We start from the raw sequence: 17,579 nt of genomic DNA, 5'->3' as shown, positions 1-17,579 counted from the left end.
GGAGATGGGGGGTCCCAGCCCCATAGCAGGAGGTCCCCGACCCGCTCCCTACAGCCCCAGCTGCGTCACAGCCCCCATCTCCAGGGCAGGGGCGGCTCCGTGCCCGTCCCTACAGAGGAACACCAACAGCCAGGCGTCCCCCTGTAGCAGGCCCGCCTCCCATAGGGCTCACCCCACGCCCAGACCCTCCGCCCGGGGGTCCCCGGCCTTCCCCTCCCACCCCGTCCCGCCCGGCCGGGCCCTCCCCGGGGGAGGGCGCTCGGGGGCCGCGGTCCCGCCGCCTCGTTCCGCCATGTTTCCCGGCCGCTCGCCCTGCCCGCCGCCCGCCTGAGCCTCCCGGCGGCCGCCCCCGGCCCGGCCAGGCCAGGCCCGGCCCGGCCCGGCGGCCGCCCGCCAGCTCCGGTGAGTGCGGCCTGCTCCGCCCCAACCCGCGGCCTCCGTGTAGGCCTCAAAGCCTCGGCCTCGATTTTTACGGCTCGCCGGGATCGGGCGCCCCGCTGCGGCGTGGGGGGGGTGGGGGGGGGAGGAGGAGGAGCGCTCCGGGACGGCCTTGAGCCGCGCTCGGCCTCGGGGCCGGCTGGGCCGAGGGGATCGGGGCGCGCTCCTACCGCCCTGCCCGGCCTCCCAACGGCCAGACCCACACGGCTGGCGGCCCCATAGCGTCCAGGGGAGCCCCGGGCACCGCGGGCTCGGTTTGGGTTGGAGGTGCCGTGGCCGCGATGTGGATTTGCGGTTTTTCTTTCAGGTGGGGTCTCAGCACAGCGTCGGCCTGCCAACCCGCGGGCAGCTCGGACGGGGACAGAGAGGCTCGGCGGTGGGGCTGCTGCCTCGGGCTGCCCTGAGTGCTCACGGCTCGCTGAGCAGAGCGGCGGACAGAAGAGACAGAAGGCTCCGTTGGTGGTGAGTGGACACAGCGCGGCCGAGGAGCGGTGTTAGCGAGTCTCCCTGCCCGGTGCTGCCTCCGGGCTGATGGGAGCAGCCAGAAGGGACGAGGGCAGCTCTCTCCCATCGGGTGCGGTGTTTCTTGGAGGTGGCAGCTGGCCGTGAGCCAGCGCTGTGCGCCCTTGCAGCCTTGAAGCCAGCTGGATCCTTGGCTGCATCCACAGCAGCGTGGGCAGTGGGTGAGGGAGGGGATCTGCCCTGCGCTGTGAGACCTCACCTGGGGCACTGCGTCCGGATGTGGAGTGCTCAGTACAGGAGAGATACGGACCTGCTGGAGTGAGAGCAGAGGAGTGCTACAGAAAGGTTCTTGGCAATGGAGCAGCTCCCTATGAGCTGAGGACAGGCTGAGAGCTGGGGCTGTGCAGCCTGCAGAAGAGAAGGCTCTGGGGAGAGCTGAGAACGGCCTTTCGGTACCTATAGGGGCTGTAAGAAACAAGAGGATGGACTCGTTAGCAGGGTCTGTGTGATAGGACAAGGGGAAATGGCTTCAAACTAAAAGAGGGGAGTCTTAGACTTGATGTAAGGAAGTTCTTTACAATATGGATGATGAAGCACTGGCTGCCCAGAGGGGTGGTGGATGTCCCACCCTTCAGATACCCAATGTCAGGGCTCTGAGCCCTCAATGCAGCTGTGGGTGTCCCTGCTCCGTGCAGGAAATGAGACCAAGTGGTCTTTAAAGGTCCCTTCCGACTCAAACCATTCTGTGATTCATCAGGTTTGGCAGCAGGGCTCCGTGCTGCTTGGTGCCTGTGAGTGAACTGCAGGCTCAGGGGTAGCTGAACTCATCCAGTAGCAGCAATCCTCCAGTTCTGTCTCTGGGGCCACTCAAAATGGGAAACAATTTCGGAAAGTCAGGCAATAGTTGGCCACCTGGATGCATGGGGGTTCTGTCTTTTGCCCCCCAGTCTGGGAGAGCTGGATGTGGTGCAGGCTCCTCTGGCTGCTTGGGCCGAAGGAGAGGTCAGTTCAATGGAGGAACTCCAGGTCTGGTAGCAGGAACACCAACCTGAGCTGTGCAGGGGAAACCCCAAGTGCAGAGCTCTGGTTCCTGTCACCCAGCTGAGGACAAGGAGGAAAAACCCGGAGCTGATTCCCTTCCCTCCCTCAGGAGCACTCCTGGGGGGTTTTATTTCTCATGTTCCCATCGCTTCGTTCCCTGGCAGAGCAAGTTTTCCAGGAGTGTGAAAGAGAGCAGAGCCAGCTGCGAGGGCCGTGCCTGCTGTGCTGGGAAAAGGAGGAATGCTGCTGGTGACTCCCTGGAGCAACACCCAGTGCGGCTTCCGAGCCACAGCCACCTGTGAACATCCCTTTGTTCCCTATCAGAGCCACAGCCACATTGCTCACACAGAGGGACTGGGATGAGGGAGCTGACTTGCTCCACTTCCTGAGGAAACGTGGGTGAAGGGAGGGGGGGAAATCCTCACTGCAGAGCTCTTGTTGTGCAGCTGGAAGGGCTCATGCTGCTGCTCCTTGCTCCTTTTGTCTGCTGTCAGCCCACAGTGTTGGTGTGGCTGGTCAGTGCTGCCCTGGAAGCAGAGCCTTGTCTGCAGAACAGATCAGCTAGGGACGGTGCTGAGTGTTTTTGTCTTCTGAATTGGTGTTTTTTTGTTGCCAGGAGTTACTGCTATGGTTGGAAGGGTGCAGTGCAGCGTGGCCGCATAAATGCTGCGCGAGGGTCAGCTCCTGGGTTTGCTGTGTGTGATCCTAAGAGTAAGATGCATTTGGGAAGGTGTTTCATAGCTCCCCTCGCAGCTGGAGAGAAGCCTTACTCTGACTTCCAGCCTAAATATAGCAGTCTGGTTCCCCTCATCCTCCAGCACGTGTCAGGGAACACTTAAATCTGTCAGAATTGAGAGTTCCCTTGGAATTGCTTGCATCAGCCTCTGAAAACTGAAAAAATTAAAGCTGTCTTGTCATGAAAACAGCCCCGCCGGGTGCAGGTGGTAACTAATTAACCTGAATGCTGGCCGTTTGACCTGCATTTGTTGCTCCAGTGTTTGCAGGAGTCATTAGTCACGCTGCGATGGCACTTCTTGTTATGTTTAGAGTGGATAATTCAGGTCTTACGTGAGCCTCTGCTCCAGTGAGTGCAGCAAGCTCTGTGGAGTGAGGTCCTGCTGACCTTCCAGGCTTTGTGGCAGCCAGGTTGTGGATCCTGCTTACAAGCCATGTGTGTCTCTTCTCTCGAGGGACTCGGGTTGCACTGTGCTGTGAGTGCAGGATCCGTTCTGGGGATGCTTTGTGCTCCTTCCTGCAGTCGAGTTCTCTAAGCGTAAATCACAGAATCACAGAATCACCCCGGGTTGGAAGGGACCCCAAGGATCATGTAGTTCCAACCCCCCTGCCTGGCAGGGCCACCAAACATCCACATTCAGATCAGGTTGCCCAGGACCCCGTCCAACCTGGCCTTGAACACGTCCAAGGACGGGGCATCCACAACCTCCCTGGGCAGCCCGTTCCAGGGCCTAACCACTCTCCTAGTAAAGAACTTCCCCCTAACATCCAACCTCAATCTTCCCTCCTTCAACTTGGATCCATTTCCCCTCGTCCTGCTGTTGTCAGCCCTTTGGAAGAGTTTACTCCCCTTATGGGTGTAGGTTCCCTTCAGGTATTGATAGGCTGCAATCAGGTCACCCCGCAGCCTTCTCTTCTCCAGGCTGAACAAGCCCAACTCCCTCAGCCTGTCCTCATAGGGGAGGTGCTCCAGCCCCCTGATCATCTTAGTCGCCCTCCTCTGGACCCTTTCCACAATCTCAATGTCTTTCTTGTACTGAGGGCTCCACACCTGGACACAGGACTCCAGATGGGGCCTCACAAGAGCCAAGTAGAGAGGGACAATCACCTCCCTGTCCCTGCTGGCCACCCCTCTCCTGATGGAGCCCAGGATCCCATTTGCCTTTTGAGCTGCGCACTGCTGGCTCATGTTCAGCCTCTCGTCCATCAGGACCCCCAGGTCCTTCTCTGCCGAGCTGCTCTCAAGGACCACAAAAAAAACAGCTGTCTCCTTTTTATTCCCCCTTTGCAGTTTGGCACCTTGGAGGAGAAAGGATGGCTCAGGAGACGAACCAAACCCAGGTGCCTCTGCTGTGCACCACGGGCTGCGGGTTCTATGGCAGCCCACGCACCAACGGGATGTGCTCCGTTTGCTATAAGGAATTCCTGCAGAGGCAGCAGAGCAGTGACCGGATCAGCCCTCCAGGTAGAGGATTTTTGTCCAAGAAATCTGTGTGAAATGAGTGCCTCTGACTCTGACGGTGCTGCTGTTGGTCAGATTCAATCCCTGCAGGAAATCTTTGTTCCCTGCAAGAGGGTCTGTTGTTTTCCTCCCAGTGGCAGCTGTTTGGGAAGTGCCTCCAGTAAACTGTGAAATGCCACTTGCACTTGTGTCTTCCTCAGTGGCACAAACTTGTAGCTGTCATCTGCTCCCTGAGCTGTGTGACTGCTAGAAATCATGTCGGATCCCTCCAAATAAATCACTTCTGGGGAAGACTTTGGACTTGAGTTTGCACAGTTTTCTCTGTGGGGTTGACAAGCAAAAGCAACAAAGTAAAAAAAGTTTGTTTTGTAATGAACTCAGCCCACCTGTCACTGTGTGGGGAGCAGCCAAGCGTGCAGAAGGGGTGCTTTTGCCATCCTAACATTTCTGAGGCTTCACCAAGGTTGTGCTCTTGTCTCTCAGCAGCCAGCAGTCCCAGCAGCAGCCCTGTGGCATCAGACTCCATGGCAGGGCAGCGGGCAGAGGAGGACTCCACACCTGAGGATGCGAAAGCCAGGTGAGGGCTTGGTCTGTGGGTGTACCTGCAGCTGTGCTGCAGACCAGCCTTAGGACACAAGGGACGGGCTTTCATCCTTTGAGTGGCCAAGGGGATCTGTAAAACAGGCTGGGTCAGACACAGTTTACTGCGATCCTGGTTTAACTGGAAGATTGAGGTGTCCCTGATGGTAATGAGTGATTGAGAGGCAAGTGCCAGAGGTTGGTAGTGAACCAAAACCCTGTAGGAAACTGGTTCTGTTACAGCTGGTGCATCTGCTCTGTCCATAGCTGTGTTCACTTGCTCCATTTTGACTCAGTTGTAAGAGAAAGCATCTGGTGGTGATCCAGTCTGGAAGCTGCAAGAGCTGCCGTTAGGGATCTCACTTAGAGGAGCACACTGCTTATCTCTCCCATCACTTTGCAGCCATGACTCATAACTGTTCCCCTGGTCCTGGACTTGTTTGGATGGGCTGTTGGCTTTGGGATGTAACTGAGTAGGAAAGGAAACTGAGGTCATCACACATTCATTCTGTTGGTGTCTGTAAAGAACTTTGATCCCAGCTCCCAAGGGGTCCAGGCCTGCTGTAGTCCTGAGCTCCATCCGAGAGTAACAGAACTGTTGATGGGCTGAAGATCTCTCCCTTGTAACTGTTCCTCAGAGTGCAGTATTGATGTTTGCTCTTTGCTTTGTTTATCTGTCACGCATGCTCACAGTGCTCAGACTCCTGTGACCCACCAGATGACAGCCATGAGCATATCCAGAGAAGAAGGCAGCAGTGAGACAGAAGGGCTCGCCAAGACAGAAGAGGCCACCCCAGCATCTTCCTCATCAGGTAGACTGGTTGGTTTGGCTTTTGCACGAGACGAGATGAGGTGACACCCATCTAGGAAGTTGGTTTGAGCAGCAGGCACGATGGTGAAAGAGACTTGCAAGAGCCTGCCCTGTTTTCTGTTAGTGGGATGACAGGAGGTTCAGGGCTGGATCCACAAAGCCAGGTTTCAGCACGCTGCAGGTGTGTATCTTCCAGCAGCTGCAGCTCTCCCTCCTGTTGTCTCCAGCTGAGGTGCTGTAGGAAATCAGTGACCTTCAGTCTGGCTTTCAGAGCTCAGTTTTCCTTTCGGTAGATTAGAGACAGCGATGAGTATCTGTGCAGAGCATTCTGAGACCTACATATGAGGAACACTTACATAAGAGTCAACAAAAACAATTACTTGCATTACTTGCAAGGGGTTAATTTTTGATGTTTTTTTTTATTCCAGGCTCAGATGTTTTCATCAACTAAGCTGGCTGTCCCTGTGCATTCTTAACCTATGGCAAGCACCAGATAATTCTACTTAGCATTAACTTTCCTCAGCAGGAGAGAGGAATGATGCCTTAGCTAAACTTTGGTGTCTTGCTGGTGCTTCTGAGCTGCAGACTGGGGGAATTGACATGGGGAGAAAACATGAAGCTGTGTGAGGTGTGGGTCTCAGTGGAAGCAGATAAGCCTCAGTTTGGGGTCTGATGTCTGCAGGCTGCTACCTGAGGTTAGGGCAGCATGCATGCAGAGGTGTTGTCTGGCACAGACCCACAGTCGAGCAGCTGGAGGGGTAAAATGATACGTCTGTGAGTTTATCAAAGTAACACAACTCTGGCCTTTGGTTCAGGTGCCCTCCTTGAAACATCACAGAGTGCAGCTGAGGACAAAACTTCTCCGGAGAAACCGAAACAGAAGAAGAATCGCTGCTTCACGTGCCGGAAGAAGATTGGGCTGACTGGTGAGACCCTGACGGGGGGAAGCCTGTGTGCTGCAGCCCCAGGAGTCTGCAGGCAGCTCACCTCGTGCTGCCCTGCTGCCTGAGCTCAGAGCGTTGCCGTGGCTCAGAGGACAGGGGGCACCCCTCCAAAAAGTGCTTTGGGTCTGCGAGTCGTGCAGATGGGAAGGGGATTGAATGCAGCTCTTCCCTTGAATTCAGGGTTGCAGAAGTGTGTGGAGCGGTGCCTCTCGGGTTATTTCTGCTCCTTGGCAGAAGCTGTTTGCAGAAATACAGCTGGTGTTCACTGTAGATCCAATTGTGCTCCTACTCGAGGCAGCAGTAAAGCCTTGCTACTGCTGACGTGAAGTGAGTTAGACCCAAACTGAAATCCCACTCCATTCATCCTTTGTTAGGGCTGCTTGACTTGTGCCATTAGCTTTCTGAAAGCAGGGAGCTCTCAGGCAGTGCTCCTTGTTGAGTCTTGAGAGCGAGAGGTGCTGTGATGGGAGCAGGGATCACTGGCAGAACTGTGGAAAGGAAATCTGTGAAGCAACGACCTTGGCCAGGGTTGGTTAATATGAAAACATCGTTCCTCCAAATTAACTCTTGGCATCTAGCAATCCGTGGTGCTCTGCAGGTCACGCTGTCCTAGCAGCATGCTCTGCTTTTCTGCCTCCATGGATGCACGCTGCTTTGGCAGGGTCAGCCCCAGCTTTGCTTAGCACTCTGCTGCCTGAGCTGCCTTGGAGATTTTGGGGCACTCCCATAGAATAAGTGCAGGTTTATAAGGCTGGAATCGTGGGCAAGGAAGGGAGCTCTGCACCCAGCCTTCACACCCGAAGGGAGGATTATTTTCCAGTAGGAATCCGCTTGCAGAAAATTCCTGTGAATTCAGAGCATGTGGGATAAAATGGGTTTTCTCAAATAGGTGTGATTCCTCACAGCGTTGTGTTTGTGGTCTTCACAGCCCCTGGTTGCTACGCAGAGGAGTTCATTGCCACTGCAGTGGGGAGCTGAGCTGCTGTCCTGCAGCACATCCCTCCCCTTCTCCGTGCCTCAGTTTCCCAGCATTGACAGAAACATTTCTGAGCAGTGCTGTCTCTCTGACTCAGTTATGAACTTTTAAGGCCTAAATAACTTCAAAGGAGGTGAAGGAAGGTTTTGTTTGCTGGCTCGCTGCCCGTCAGCCCAGGTGCTGCTGCTGTGCTGCCCCAATTCCGGCTGCAGCCTGGGTTAGGGATCTGGGTGCAGAGCTCCCTGCTCTGAGCTCTTCCTGCATTAGTGGAGTTCGGTGGTGTGGCAGGAGAGGGCTCTGCCGTGGCTTAGTCTCTGCTCTCCTTCCCTGTAGGCTTCGACTGTCGCTGTGGGAATCTGTTCTGTGCCATTCACCGATACTCAGACATGCACGCCTGCCCCTATGACTACAAGGCAGAAGCTGCTGAGAAGATCCGGAAGGAAAACCCCGTCGTTATAGCTGAGAAGATCCAGAAGCTGTGAACGGGGCTGAGCAGCTCGAACTCCAGCCTGGTAGCCTGGTGCTCCTCCCCGTCCTCCCAGCCTTCCCCCCTCCTCCCAGCCCCGTCAGTGGATATGGGGATCCAGCAGCACACGCAAACCAGCACCCGGACCGGGATATTCCTTGCACCTCCTTGACAGAAGCATGGTGTTCCTCCTCTCCCTACAATCCTTCAGGGCTCAGCAGATCCATTTCTGTCCAGCTTTCACGAGGACACTGGCCCGACTCTGCCTCACCCACTGCAGCACTGAGACCACAGCATTTCTCCTCCCCAGCCAAGCCACCCCTTCGTCCCACGGCTCCAGGTCCTGCAGACTGCCTGGGATTCATGGCTGGAGCTCCTGAGCTGCCTCCAGACTCCCCTCCCTCCACCCCACCCCCTCCTCCTGATGGCTGCAGAGTGGGGAGCCAAGGAGTCCCAGCGACGATCCCGTTCCCCACAAGGTGTTTGGTCTCAGATGCAGCAAAGAGGATTCTGTAGTTTTAATGCTCCCAACCCCACACCCCTTTTCCCTTTGAGAAGCTGTTGTTGAAGCAACTGCATCGTTAAGCTGCAGAGTATGGCACAGTAAAGTTATTTTGTGGCTTGCCGTGACACAGACACACTCCGGCCACAGGTCAGGACCTGGAAGCAAACACTGCTCTGGGGTGGGTGGAAAATCACAGGGAGGGTCCTGGGGGGAGGGGGGCAGGGGTGCACACACAGGCTTTGAGCTCTTTCAAGGAGCATCGTGGGAGGGAACAGGGACACGCAGGAGGCTCTGGGGCACGTGGGAGCAAACGCTGGGGCTCTGGGGAATGGACAGGCAATGGGGCTTTGCTCCCGTGGAAGATGGGGTCAGCGTTGCTTTGTTCTGGCCATCAGCAGCACCGAAGTCCCAGCTCATCCCAGGGGACAACAGCAGCCACACGGCTCTATTGCAGTGCAGGTCACCCCGAGGTTACGCCTCAGTTTCCCCACCCCCAGCAGCGACGGCTGCAACGCAAAGAAACCCCACGGTGAAAATCGTGCAGAGATTGGGGGGCTGCTGCAGCACAAGGATGGAACCCCAGCGTAAGTTTCCTCACCCCAGCAGCACGCTGCAGCAAAAACCGGAGGAAAGCAACCGTGCAACGCTGGGAAGGTGCCAGCCCTGCGGGGGAGGGAACGCTGCGGGCCGGCTGCGTGCAGTGCAGTGCAATGCAATGTAATGCAGTGCAATGTAATGCAATGCAGTGCAATGTAATGTAATGCAATGCAATGTAATGCAATGCAGTGCAATGTAATGCAGTGCAGCACAGCCCGCACCGCAGCTGCAGCAGCGCCACGAAAGCGCGCGCGCGGCGTTGTCACGGCAACGGAGTGGGCGGGGCGTGGGCGTCACTTCCGGGCGCGGCGGCGGTGGGCGGGGCTTGCGGGGGCCGCCATGCAACGCCAGCGCCGCCCCCGCCTCGGCGGCCCGCAGCGGCCGGGAGTCCCGTAGGAGCTCCGAGCGGGGCGAGGCGGGGGGGGCCGGGGTCGGGCCGAGGAGAGCATCTGGCATGTGCAGGTATTTGGGGGGGGAGGGGGGCGGGATTTGGGGGGGCTGCGGGGGTCCGGTGTGTGCTGGGATGGGGGGAGCGAGGGAGCAGCGGGGGGAGCGGGGGGGGAGGCCGCTGTGTGCGGGGCTGTGTGCGCTGTGTGCGCTCCGATGGGCCCGGTGCCCCCCCCCCGCCCCCGCCCCCTCCAGGTCTCGCTCAGCCTAAGGCTTGCATAGGGCTGGAAGGGCAGCAGGGCGCGCGGTGAGGTCCTGCTGGGGGGGATCCCGCAGCTAAGCCATGTGAGCGATGGGGATGTCCCCCCCCCCCCCCCCAACCCGCCACCACCGCTGTGATGTCTGTGTGCGCGGTGTGGTTGTGCCCCCCGGCACCAGCAGTGCTGGTCAGATTGGCTGTCAGGGTGCACACACAGCAAGGACTGCTCACCCCCATCCCCCCCACCCGAACCCCCCGGGCCGTGCGGTGACACACAGGTGAGGGCACCACACAGTGCGTGACACCCGGCGTGTGCAAGCACAGGCGTGTGCACCGCCTGCCTCTGCCTGCGTGGCCGCACGCCTGGCCCGGCCTCACAGCCCGAGCGTCCCTGCAGGCGTGCGCCCAGAGGGACCCCGGCACGCAGCCTGCAGGGCTGGAAGGGGGAGCGGGGTCCCTTTACTCCAAATATCGCCGTGCGTGCGTCCCCCCCCCCCAAAGCCGAACCTCCACCCTCCCCTCCTCTTTCCCAGCCCTTCAGAGGCAGATGGAGCAGATTCCGCGGGGTGTGGGCTGCTTTGACATTCCTCAGCCTCGAGCCTGTGCCCAAACTTGCAGAAAATAGTCGCTTTTTTTTTTTTTTTTTTTTTCCCTTCTTCCTCCCTTCCCCTTTCCCCCCCTTTCCTTTCATTTGGGAGCTCTGTGCTCCAGCTGCACACGCGTGCATTGAGGCCCTCGCCAGCATGGGGGGGGGGGGGGCTGAGGGGCAGCTGTTTGTGATCCCAGCCCTGTGCTCACCTCACCGGGCTGCAGGGCTGCGCGTGGGCTGGGATGCTTGGAAGGTTTTGGGGGGGGCTCAACGGGAACATGGGGGTGTCAGAAGCGTGGGCATGGCGCAGCCTTCAGCTTGGGATGGCGGTGGGTGGCGGGTTTGCCCGTGGGTTGTGCCCACACGATGCCGTGTGCCCCTTCTCTGCAGGCTGCCTGCAGGCACACGGATGGCGGCCGCCCCGACCCGTGAGGGACAGCAGGCTGCCCCATGGCAGCCGTGATAAGGACGGGGCCTCCCAGCGCTGCTTCAGATCCTCCCTCGCTCCCAGCGCAGCCTTGAATCCGCCGTCATGAACGGGCTGTCGATCAGCCAGCTCTGCTGCCTCTTCTGCTGCCCTCCCTGCCCCAGCCGCATCGCCGCCAAGCTGGCCTTCCTCCCCCCAGAGCCAACCTACGCCGTGGTCCCCGAGCCGGAGCCCATCGGCAGCACCAGCACCGGATCCCTCCGAGGCGGCGCTGCGGGGAGGTGGAAGCTGCATTTGAAGGACCGGGCGGATTTCCAGTACTCCCAACGAGAGCTGGACAACATCGAGGTGTTTGTCACCAAAAGCAGCCGAGGGAACCGCATCGGCTGCATGTACGTCCGCTGTGTGCCAGGAGCCAGGTGAGTGCTGGGCGCGGGGCTCCTGCTGGCTGCCCCCTCCCTGCCCTGCCCGACCCGGCGCCGCGCTGTGGGGCTCGGAGGTGCCCTGCAGTGCGGGTGAGCTCAGCTCCTGGAACCTGTTTGGCTTGTGGCTGGAACTGGGAATGGGACTGAACAGGTTGAGGGAGGGAGTTGGGGCGCAGCCGCAGGCTATGGGGACCTCGGCGTCCCCTCCTGGCTTGCTGTCCTCGAGGTGCCCTTCTGATGTCACACTGGTGATGTCACGCTCCGGTTGCGTGCCCAGCGTCTGTGCAAAGCTTCTGTAGAGCCCAGGCGAGCCCCTGGCCCTACGGAGACCACGGGGATGGTCTGCAGACCTCAGCCAGGAACACCCGCAGCCCTGAGGCAAGCTGTGTTTGCGTGGTTCTCTCACTTACTGGGCAAGGTTGATTTTTGCAAAGAGAAGAGCAATAGGATTGGAAGCCAGAAGGGATTTAGGTACAGCTTGCCACAAAGCACCATAGGTCTGTAAGGGAGGAAGAGCTCGATTTGGAATCATTCTGTTGGGAAGGGAGGATGCGGAGTCTGAGGGGCTGTGGGAATGTGTCTGCCCATGGAAAGCAGAGTGAGATGCTTTGCTTGGAGCCTCCAGGAATCCATGGCAGCTTGCTGGGATCTGCTGGGACAGCTGGCGAGGGGCAGTGCGGGGTGTGGGCCGGAGACCCCTGGGTTGGGTGGGTGCTGGGGGGAGCACAGCAGCTGCTCCCTGCGTCAACAGCACGCATGGAGCTGCAGAGCTGCACGTGCACGGACTGTCGGTGCTGTGACGGCGCTGTGCCACCGCTGCCTGCAGGAGGCCCAGATGTGGAGTGGGGCAGAGCAAAGTTTGGGCTTTGCAAAGCCTGCGTCACCCTGCGTGGCCCCACGCAAAGCAGAGCGCTGCGCCTGCAGGTGTACCTGGCACGTCCAGGCTGCCTGGTGGGGATGTCTGCTCCCGTCCTGTCCTGCTGCGTGTCTCCAGAGAGAGGAAACAGCCACAGGATTGCTCTGCCTGCACATCCGCTGCTGGCCTGCTCCCCATCTGCCTGCGGAAGTGGTGAATGACACACAGGCCCAGGAAGGTCCTGTCTCCATCCTGCTGCTGCCTTCCTGCCAGGGACCACTTGATCCCCACGGTGGGGTGGTCCGGTAGCATCCAGCTGCTGGGGCTGAGCTGTGGGCCTGCTTTCCAGGCTCCCTCAGCCTGCTGTCCTCGTGCTTCAGCTCTGCTGAACGTTTCTTGCGCTGTAAAGCCTCGTGTTTTCCCTCTCTGCTCCTGGATGGAGGGGCTGAGTTCCCCCTCACCCCGCTGTAGCACTGTGTTGTCCTCTCTGCTCTCTGATCACCAGGCATTGGGAGCTGAAAGGTGCCGAATCAGAGGCGTCTCCCCCCTTGTGAGGGGTTCAGGGAGGAGTGGGCCGTGCTGCCTCCCCCAGCAGAGGAGAGCTGAGCTTCCATCAGCACGCCGTTCGTGTTAATTTTGATGATGAACATTGTTTTTCCCCTTATGGTGGAAATTTCTTGTGCCTTGTCACTCCCACAATTCACTTCTCTCCCAAGGTCTGGTGTCTTGCCAGACTCAGGAGAGAAAAAAAATCTGCTGTCAGAATTATTACTTAAAATCCCCATCGGGCAAACGGCCCCAAATCGCCAGCTTTTATATTTTATTTTTAACCAAAAATAGACTCAAAAACTCCAACCGAGGCATCGTGCCTCTGGTTTCTGCTGGTAGCAAAGCCCCAGCAGTGAGGAAAGTCAGGGCATCCCCAGGGCTGGGACCATCCCAAGGCCGTTCCTCCGTCCCTTTACGCGCTGCGGTTTCAGCCCCTAAATTAACCCTCCGCACCCATCCGGCGCTGCAGGTACACGGTGCTCTTCTCCCACGGCAACGCAGTGGACCTGGGCCAGATGAGCAGCTTCTACATCGGGCTGGGCACGCGCATCAACTGCAACATCTTCTCCTATGACTACTCGGGCTACGGCGCCAGCACGGGGAAACCCTCCGAGAGGAACCTCTACTCCGACATCGACGCGGCGTGGCAGGCGCTGCGGACGCGGTGAGCTGGGCAGGATGGGGGCTGAGCGCTGTGCTGCTGCTCCTGTGCTGATGGTGGTCTGTCGTCCCCCTCCAGTGGGTGTGGGAGGTGGGATGCTGGCTGTCGTTGCCATACTGCAGTGATGAGCACGGAGGTGGCTGTGGTGTGGGGCTGGGGGGGCTGGGCTGCAGGAAGAACCCGTCAGGACGGAGCTCTGGAAAACAGGAAATGCCCTGAGAGGGGCCTGGGATGCTGGTAATGGGAAGGGGGGGCCGGAAGGCTGTTGTGGGGGGCGGGCCTGGATGCTACGGGGTCTGACCTTGCTCAGTGGTGCTCAGTGTCACGGAGGTGTGGTGCTCCCCACCGCTGGCACCGTGTTCCATCTCACCCGCTGCAGCCCTGTGCCTCACAGAATCACAGCATTGTAAGGGTTGGAAGGGACCTGCAGAGATCATCGAGTCCAACCCCCCTGCCAAAGCAGGTTCCCTACACCTTACCCCTCCTTACCCCTGCAGGCACTCCTGGCTCACACAGGAGCTGTGTGCTGCCCTGCAGGGCTGTGTGTGTCCCCCTCCTCCCCCATAGCCCTGCTCCCGTTGAGGCAGAGCCCTGACGCCCCACGGCTCTTCTGGGAGCCCAGGCTGCTCCCAGAGGCCACGGTGGGGACGGCCCCTCTGTCTCCTAGACGTGCATTCCCCGAGGTCAGCACCGTGTCTGGGAAAACAATGTGCAACTCTTAATTAACGCTAATTGCTACAGTGTTTGCAAGCAGCTGCGGGAGCAGAGCAGCTGCTTCGTGCCCAGCGTGGAAGAGCTGAGGGAAGGCAGAGGGGACGGAGCCCCGTTTGCACTCTGCAGCGTGCTGTGACCAGCGCAGGGTGAGGCCTGGGCTGCAGCTCCTGGCGATGGCAGCGTTGCTGATGCTCGGGCCCTGCCCTGTCCTCCTCCAGGTATGGGATCAGCCCGGAGAACATCATTTTGTATGGACAGAGCATTGGCACAGTGCCCACCGTTGACCTGGCGTCCCGCTATGAGTGCGCTGCCATCGTGCTCCACTCCCCGCTCACCTCCGGCATGAGAGTCGCCTTCCCTGAGACCAAGAAGACCTACTGGTTTGATGCCTTCCCCAAGTGAGTGCCTGAGGAGGAGGGACTGGGGTCAGTCCTGGGTGCCAGCCCTGTCTGTGCAGAGGGGTTATGGGGAAAATCAGTGATGGCCTTCAATTGCCCCCCAGGACCCTCCTGCGTTACACGTGGTCCCCATGCTGGGATGCTGGGACCTGTAACCCCTCCTGAGGGCTCCTGGCATTCCCTGGTGGTGTCACCTCCCAGCCACACTGTGCTTTCATTCCTTCCCACCAGCTACCTCCCTGCCCCCCTGGGTGCCTCCTACCAGTATTTGGGGCATTTTTCCCCCCACCCTGAGGAGGGCAGAGGTGGTGCCTGCAGGCAGGGGTGCAGCGAGCTCTTGCTTTGCCTCTCTCCCCTGCAGCCGGGCCAGCAGGACGGTCCCTGAGCTGCACAGTGTGGCCGGGAGCCGCCAGCCCACGCACTGCATCCCGATGGCCTCACTTGGCCTTTGGGCCCTGGGGACTGGGATGGGAAGGGCCTCGTTGCCAGGTTGATCCCCACACAGGGTCGCAGTGTCCAGGGGCCGTTTCCCTCGGCCCTGCCTGGGTCCCATGGGGCTGCTGTCATTGCTCTCTTGTCCTCAGCTGTTGCTCTGGCGGCGATCTCAGCGCTGGCAGAAGCTCCACGTCCCCGTGCTCGGCTGCAATCAAAGAGCATTTCCTGCTGCCTTTCCCCGGGGGGCTGTGCTTTAGGGCTGCCTCGATCCCTGCACTCACCCCCTTTTGTCATCTCTCCCCTTCCACTTTCTTGGCAGCATTGAGAAGATCTCCAAAATCACCTCTCCTGTCCTCATCATCCATGGCACCGAGGATGAAGTCATCGACTTCTCCCACGGCCTGGCTCTCTTTGAACGCTGTCCCAAAGCCGTGGAGCCACTGTGGGTGGATGGGGCCGGGCACAATGACATTGAACTCTACAGCCAGTACCTCGAGCGCCTTCGGAAATTCATCTCCCAGGAGCTGGCCAGCCAACGCAATTAGCTGGAGGATGGGGCAGGGTGGGGGGCTGTCGCGTGTTCGTCCAGCTCTCCCAGCACTCCCAGTCCCTGCTGCTGGAGGCACGGTGGGTTTCTACAGCCCCAGCCTCGGGAGCCTTGAGCGGACAGTGCGTTTCCTCTGGGGTGCAGCACAGCTCTCCTCCCTCCCTGCGTCACCCGGTGCTGCTGGCATCACAGCTGGGCAGGTTGGAGAGGGCAGCTCGCTCCTCCTTCCCCGCTGGGCAGAGCGGAGCCCCTCCTGATGGTGAATCTTCAGCTTCGGACACGTCCTCATCCCCTCTTCTGAAACAGTGAACTGTTGAATTCCTCCCGGCTGCTCTGCTGCTCCTACTGTAGCAATAAGGCGAGTTGGGCTGGGAGCAGCCGCAGGGTGAGCCTGTCCCTGGTGTCACTGCGTGGCGGAGGAGGGCGCAGCTCCTTCTGTGCTGGTTGCAGCAGATGCCTGCTGCTGCTCCCTGCCTGGGGCAGAGCTGTGGCCCCATAGGGGGGGATTGGGGATGCGTGGAGGAGGTGCCCCCCCACCTCACAGCCCTCTGCTCAGCCCCGCTCTGCCTTCTTGGAACACTCCCCGTGTTCAGGTCCTTTCTGTGACACTCCTTCCCTCTCCGTCCCCTCAGAGCGGGGTGAGGAAACCAGGCACCAAATAAAGAGCTGAGGTTTAGAGTTTTACCCGTGTTGCCCTTCTGCTGGGGGCTGGGGCTCTGATCCCCTGCTCTTGCGGCTGAGCTGTGTGTCTGCTGGGCCCTGAACTCATCCCCAGCTCCAGCCCTGCGGCACCAGCAGGTGATGAAAGGAGCATGTAGGAACAGCCCTAAAATCATCCTGCACCAGCATATGGGGCAGCAAATCCTCGTGTGGGGCTCCCAAGCCATTTCCCCATCCCCTCCTCCCTGCTGTGGGGCTGCGGGCTCATGTGAGGAGCAATAATCTCACTAAGCTGCCCTGGGCCTCACGCTCAGAGCACTGCCGTGTGCCTTTTGTTTAGGGCTCAGGTGGGACCACAGGGGTCCCTGCTCCCACAAACCCCTCTTTTCCCCCCCCCAGAGCCCCCTGTGCCACCCACAAGTGCCAGGCAGTCATTAAGCCACGGTTTCACATGTGCTGGAAGCGCTGTGGTCACTCAGCCCTGCTCCCCATTCCCTGACCCCGAGGAGTGGGGCTGGAGCAGCGCCCTAATCCCCACACAGAGGCGTTGTTGTGTGCCGGGTGTATTTTTATCCTCTTAGTGCTGCCTGTTGAGCTGTGGGTGCTTTGGAGCAGCCCCACATCGCCAGCAGGATGCCTTGGGGGGGTTGGGTTCCTGGGGGGGGGGGAACCTCAGGGCAAATTGTGGCTGTGTTTGTGGTGTCTGGAGTTCAAAAAAGAAGAGGAAAAAAGTTCAGCCCTGCCCCTAAAGTCCAGAGCCAAGTGGGAGGTGTGGGCTGTGTGGAGTCCCATCAGTGGGCTGTGGGGCTGGGCCCGATGCTGCTCACAGTGATGGAAGGAGGGAGGTGTGGGGTCCCCACAATGCAGGAGCCAGACCCACCTGCACAGCATCCCCACAAACAGGGCAATGGGACGCATCCCCAGGTGTGGGGGGGGGGGATGCAGCTCAGGCTGGGCTTGGGGAGCCTGGGGGTCTCAGCCAAGAGGGGTTTAAGTCTTTGGGGCATAAAGGAGCCTTTTGATGGCCAGGGCCTGCGTGCTGTGGTCATGGGACCCTGCTCACAGTCCGAGCTCAGTCATGGGATCCAGGAAACCGAATTAAAGCGTCTTAAGGAGCTTTTTTTCCGAGCTCTGCTCTGTTTTTTTTCCACGTGCTTGTCATATGAACAAAGATGGTATAAAAGGATGGCGGGGACGGGGCCCATAGAGCTCAGGTTGGGAGTGGGGAGGAGGACAGAGGAGGGAGAGCAGGGCGAGGGGCTCAGCACAGCGCCGGATGGGATGGAGATGGAAGGGGAAAGGAGAGGACAAGGATGCTCTGCAGCAGCACCCGGCTCGGCCCCACCAGGTGAGTGAGGCAGCGATGGGGCTGGCAGGGCTGGTTGGGGTGGGGACAGCATCGTGAGCATCCCCGTGCCCATGGCTGCACCCAGAGAGAGGCCTTGGTGGGACGGGGGCACAGCATGGGGATGGGGGTGGCTTTGGGGAGCCCTGTGGGGTCTGCAGGCATGGGGCACCACTCGTGTGCACGCAGGCACGCACCACTGCAGGACGGGCCGGTGAGCTCAGCTGCACAGACTGCACCCACATGGCTGCAGATGCACACATTCCCCCGCGCTGCCCTTCACTGCCCCACTCCCTCTGCTTTGCTTTGCA

General features: G+C 59.4%; 2 protein-coding genes across 4 annotated transcripts; both read left to right on the top strand.

Annotated features, from left to right (window-relative positions):
- Positions 1-301: 301 nt before the first annotated feature.
- LOC125685007 (AN1-type zinc finger protein 5-like) lies at positions 302-8,544 on the top strand. Of its 3 annotated transcripts, none has more exons than XM_048927688.1 (7): positions 302-402; positions 746-900; positions 3,968-4,141; positions 4,625-4,715; positions 5,411-5,529; positions 6,344-6,454; positions 7,782-8,544. In XM_048927688.1, exons 3-7 carry the CDS (start codon positions 3,991-3,993, stop codon positions 7,928-7,930), a joined length of 621 nt encoding a protein of 206 aa, XP_048783645.1. In that variant the 5' UTR covers positions 302-402; positions 746-900; positions 3,968-3,990; the 3' UTR covers positions 7,931-8,544. The 3 variants fall into 3 exon arrangements, with proteins under 3 accessions (XP_048783645.1, XP_048783643.1, XP_048783644.1); XM_048927686.1 differs by having other exon boundaries at positions 4,622-4,715; XM_048927687.1 differs by lacking the exon at positions 302-402 and having other exon boundaries at positions 541-900; positions 4,622-4,715.
- A 777-nt stretch (positions 8,545-9,321) lies between these two features.
- On the top strand, positions 9,322-15,947 carry ABHD17A (abhydrolase domain containing 17A, depalmitoylase). The gene is made up of 5 exons (XM_048927685.1): positions 9,322-9,478; positions 10,642-11,097; positions 12,978-13,172; positions 14,102-14,281; positions 15,036-15,947. The coding sequence occupies exons 2-5, from the start codon at positions 10,784-10,786 to the stop codon at positions 15,259-15,261; spliced, it is 915 nt and encodes a 304-aa protein (XP_048783642.1). The 5' UTR covers positions 9,322-9,478; positions 10,642-10,783; the 3' UTR covers positions 15,262-15,947.
- Positions 15,948-17,579: the final 1,632 nt, after the last annotated feature.

Source organism: Lagopus muta, chromosome 26 (assembly GCF_023343835.1).
Source record: "Lagopus muta isolate bLagMut1 chromosome 26, bLagMut1 primary, whole genome shotgun sequence".
Taxonomy (NCBI): Eukaryota; Metazoa; Chordata; class Aves; order Galliformes; family Phasianidae; genus Lagopus; species Lagopus muta.
Note: the sequence above shows the minus strand (reverse complement) of the source record. Positions and strands in the feature narration are given on the sequence as shown.

Bases quoted from the DNA above. Each gene is read 5' to 3' on its own strand.
- ABHD17A (XM_048927685.1), top strand. From the start codon at position 10,784: ATGAACGGGCTGTCGATCAGCCAGCTCTGCTGCCTCTTCTGCTGCCCT. The intron at 11,098-12,977 runs GTGAGTGCTGGG...CCGGCGCTGCAG, and splicing joins CGCTGTGTGCCAGGAGCCAG to GTACACGGTGCTCTTCTCCC. The intron at 14,282-15,035 runs GTGAGTGCCTGA...CTTTCTTGGCAG, and splicing joins TGGTTTGATGCCTTCCCCAA to CATTGAGAAGATCTCCAAAA.
- LOC125685007 (XM_048927686.1), top strand. From the start codon at position 3,991: ATGGCTCAGGAGACGAACCAAACCCAGGTGCCTCTGCTGTGCACCACG. The intron at 4,716-5,410 runs GTGAGGGCTTGG...GCATGCTCACAG, and splicing joins CCTGAGGATGCGAAAGCCAG to TGCTCAGACTCCTGTGACCC. The intron at 5,530-6,343 runs GTAGACTGGTTG...CCTTTGGTTCAG, and splicing joins CCCAGCATCTTCCTCATCAG to GTGCCCTCCTTGAAACATCA.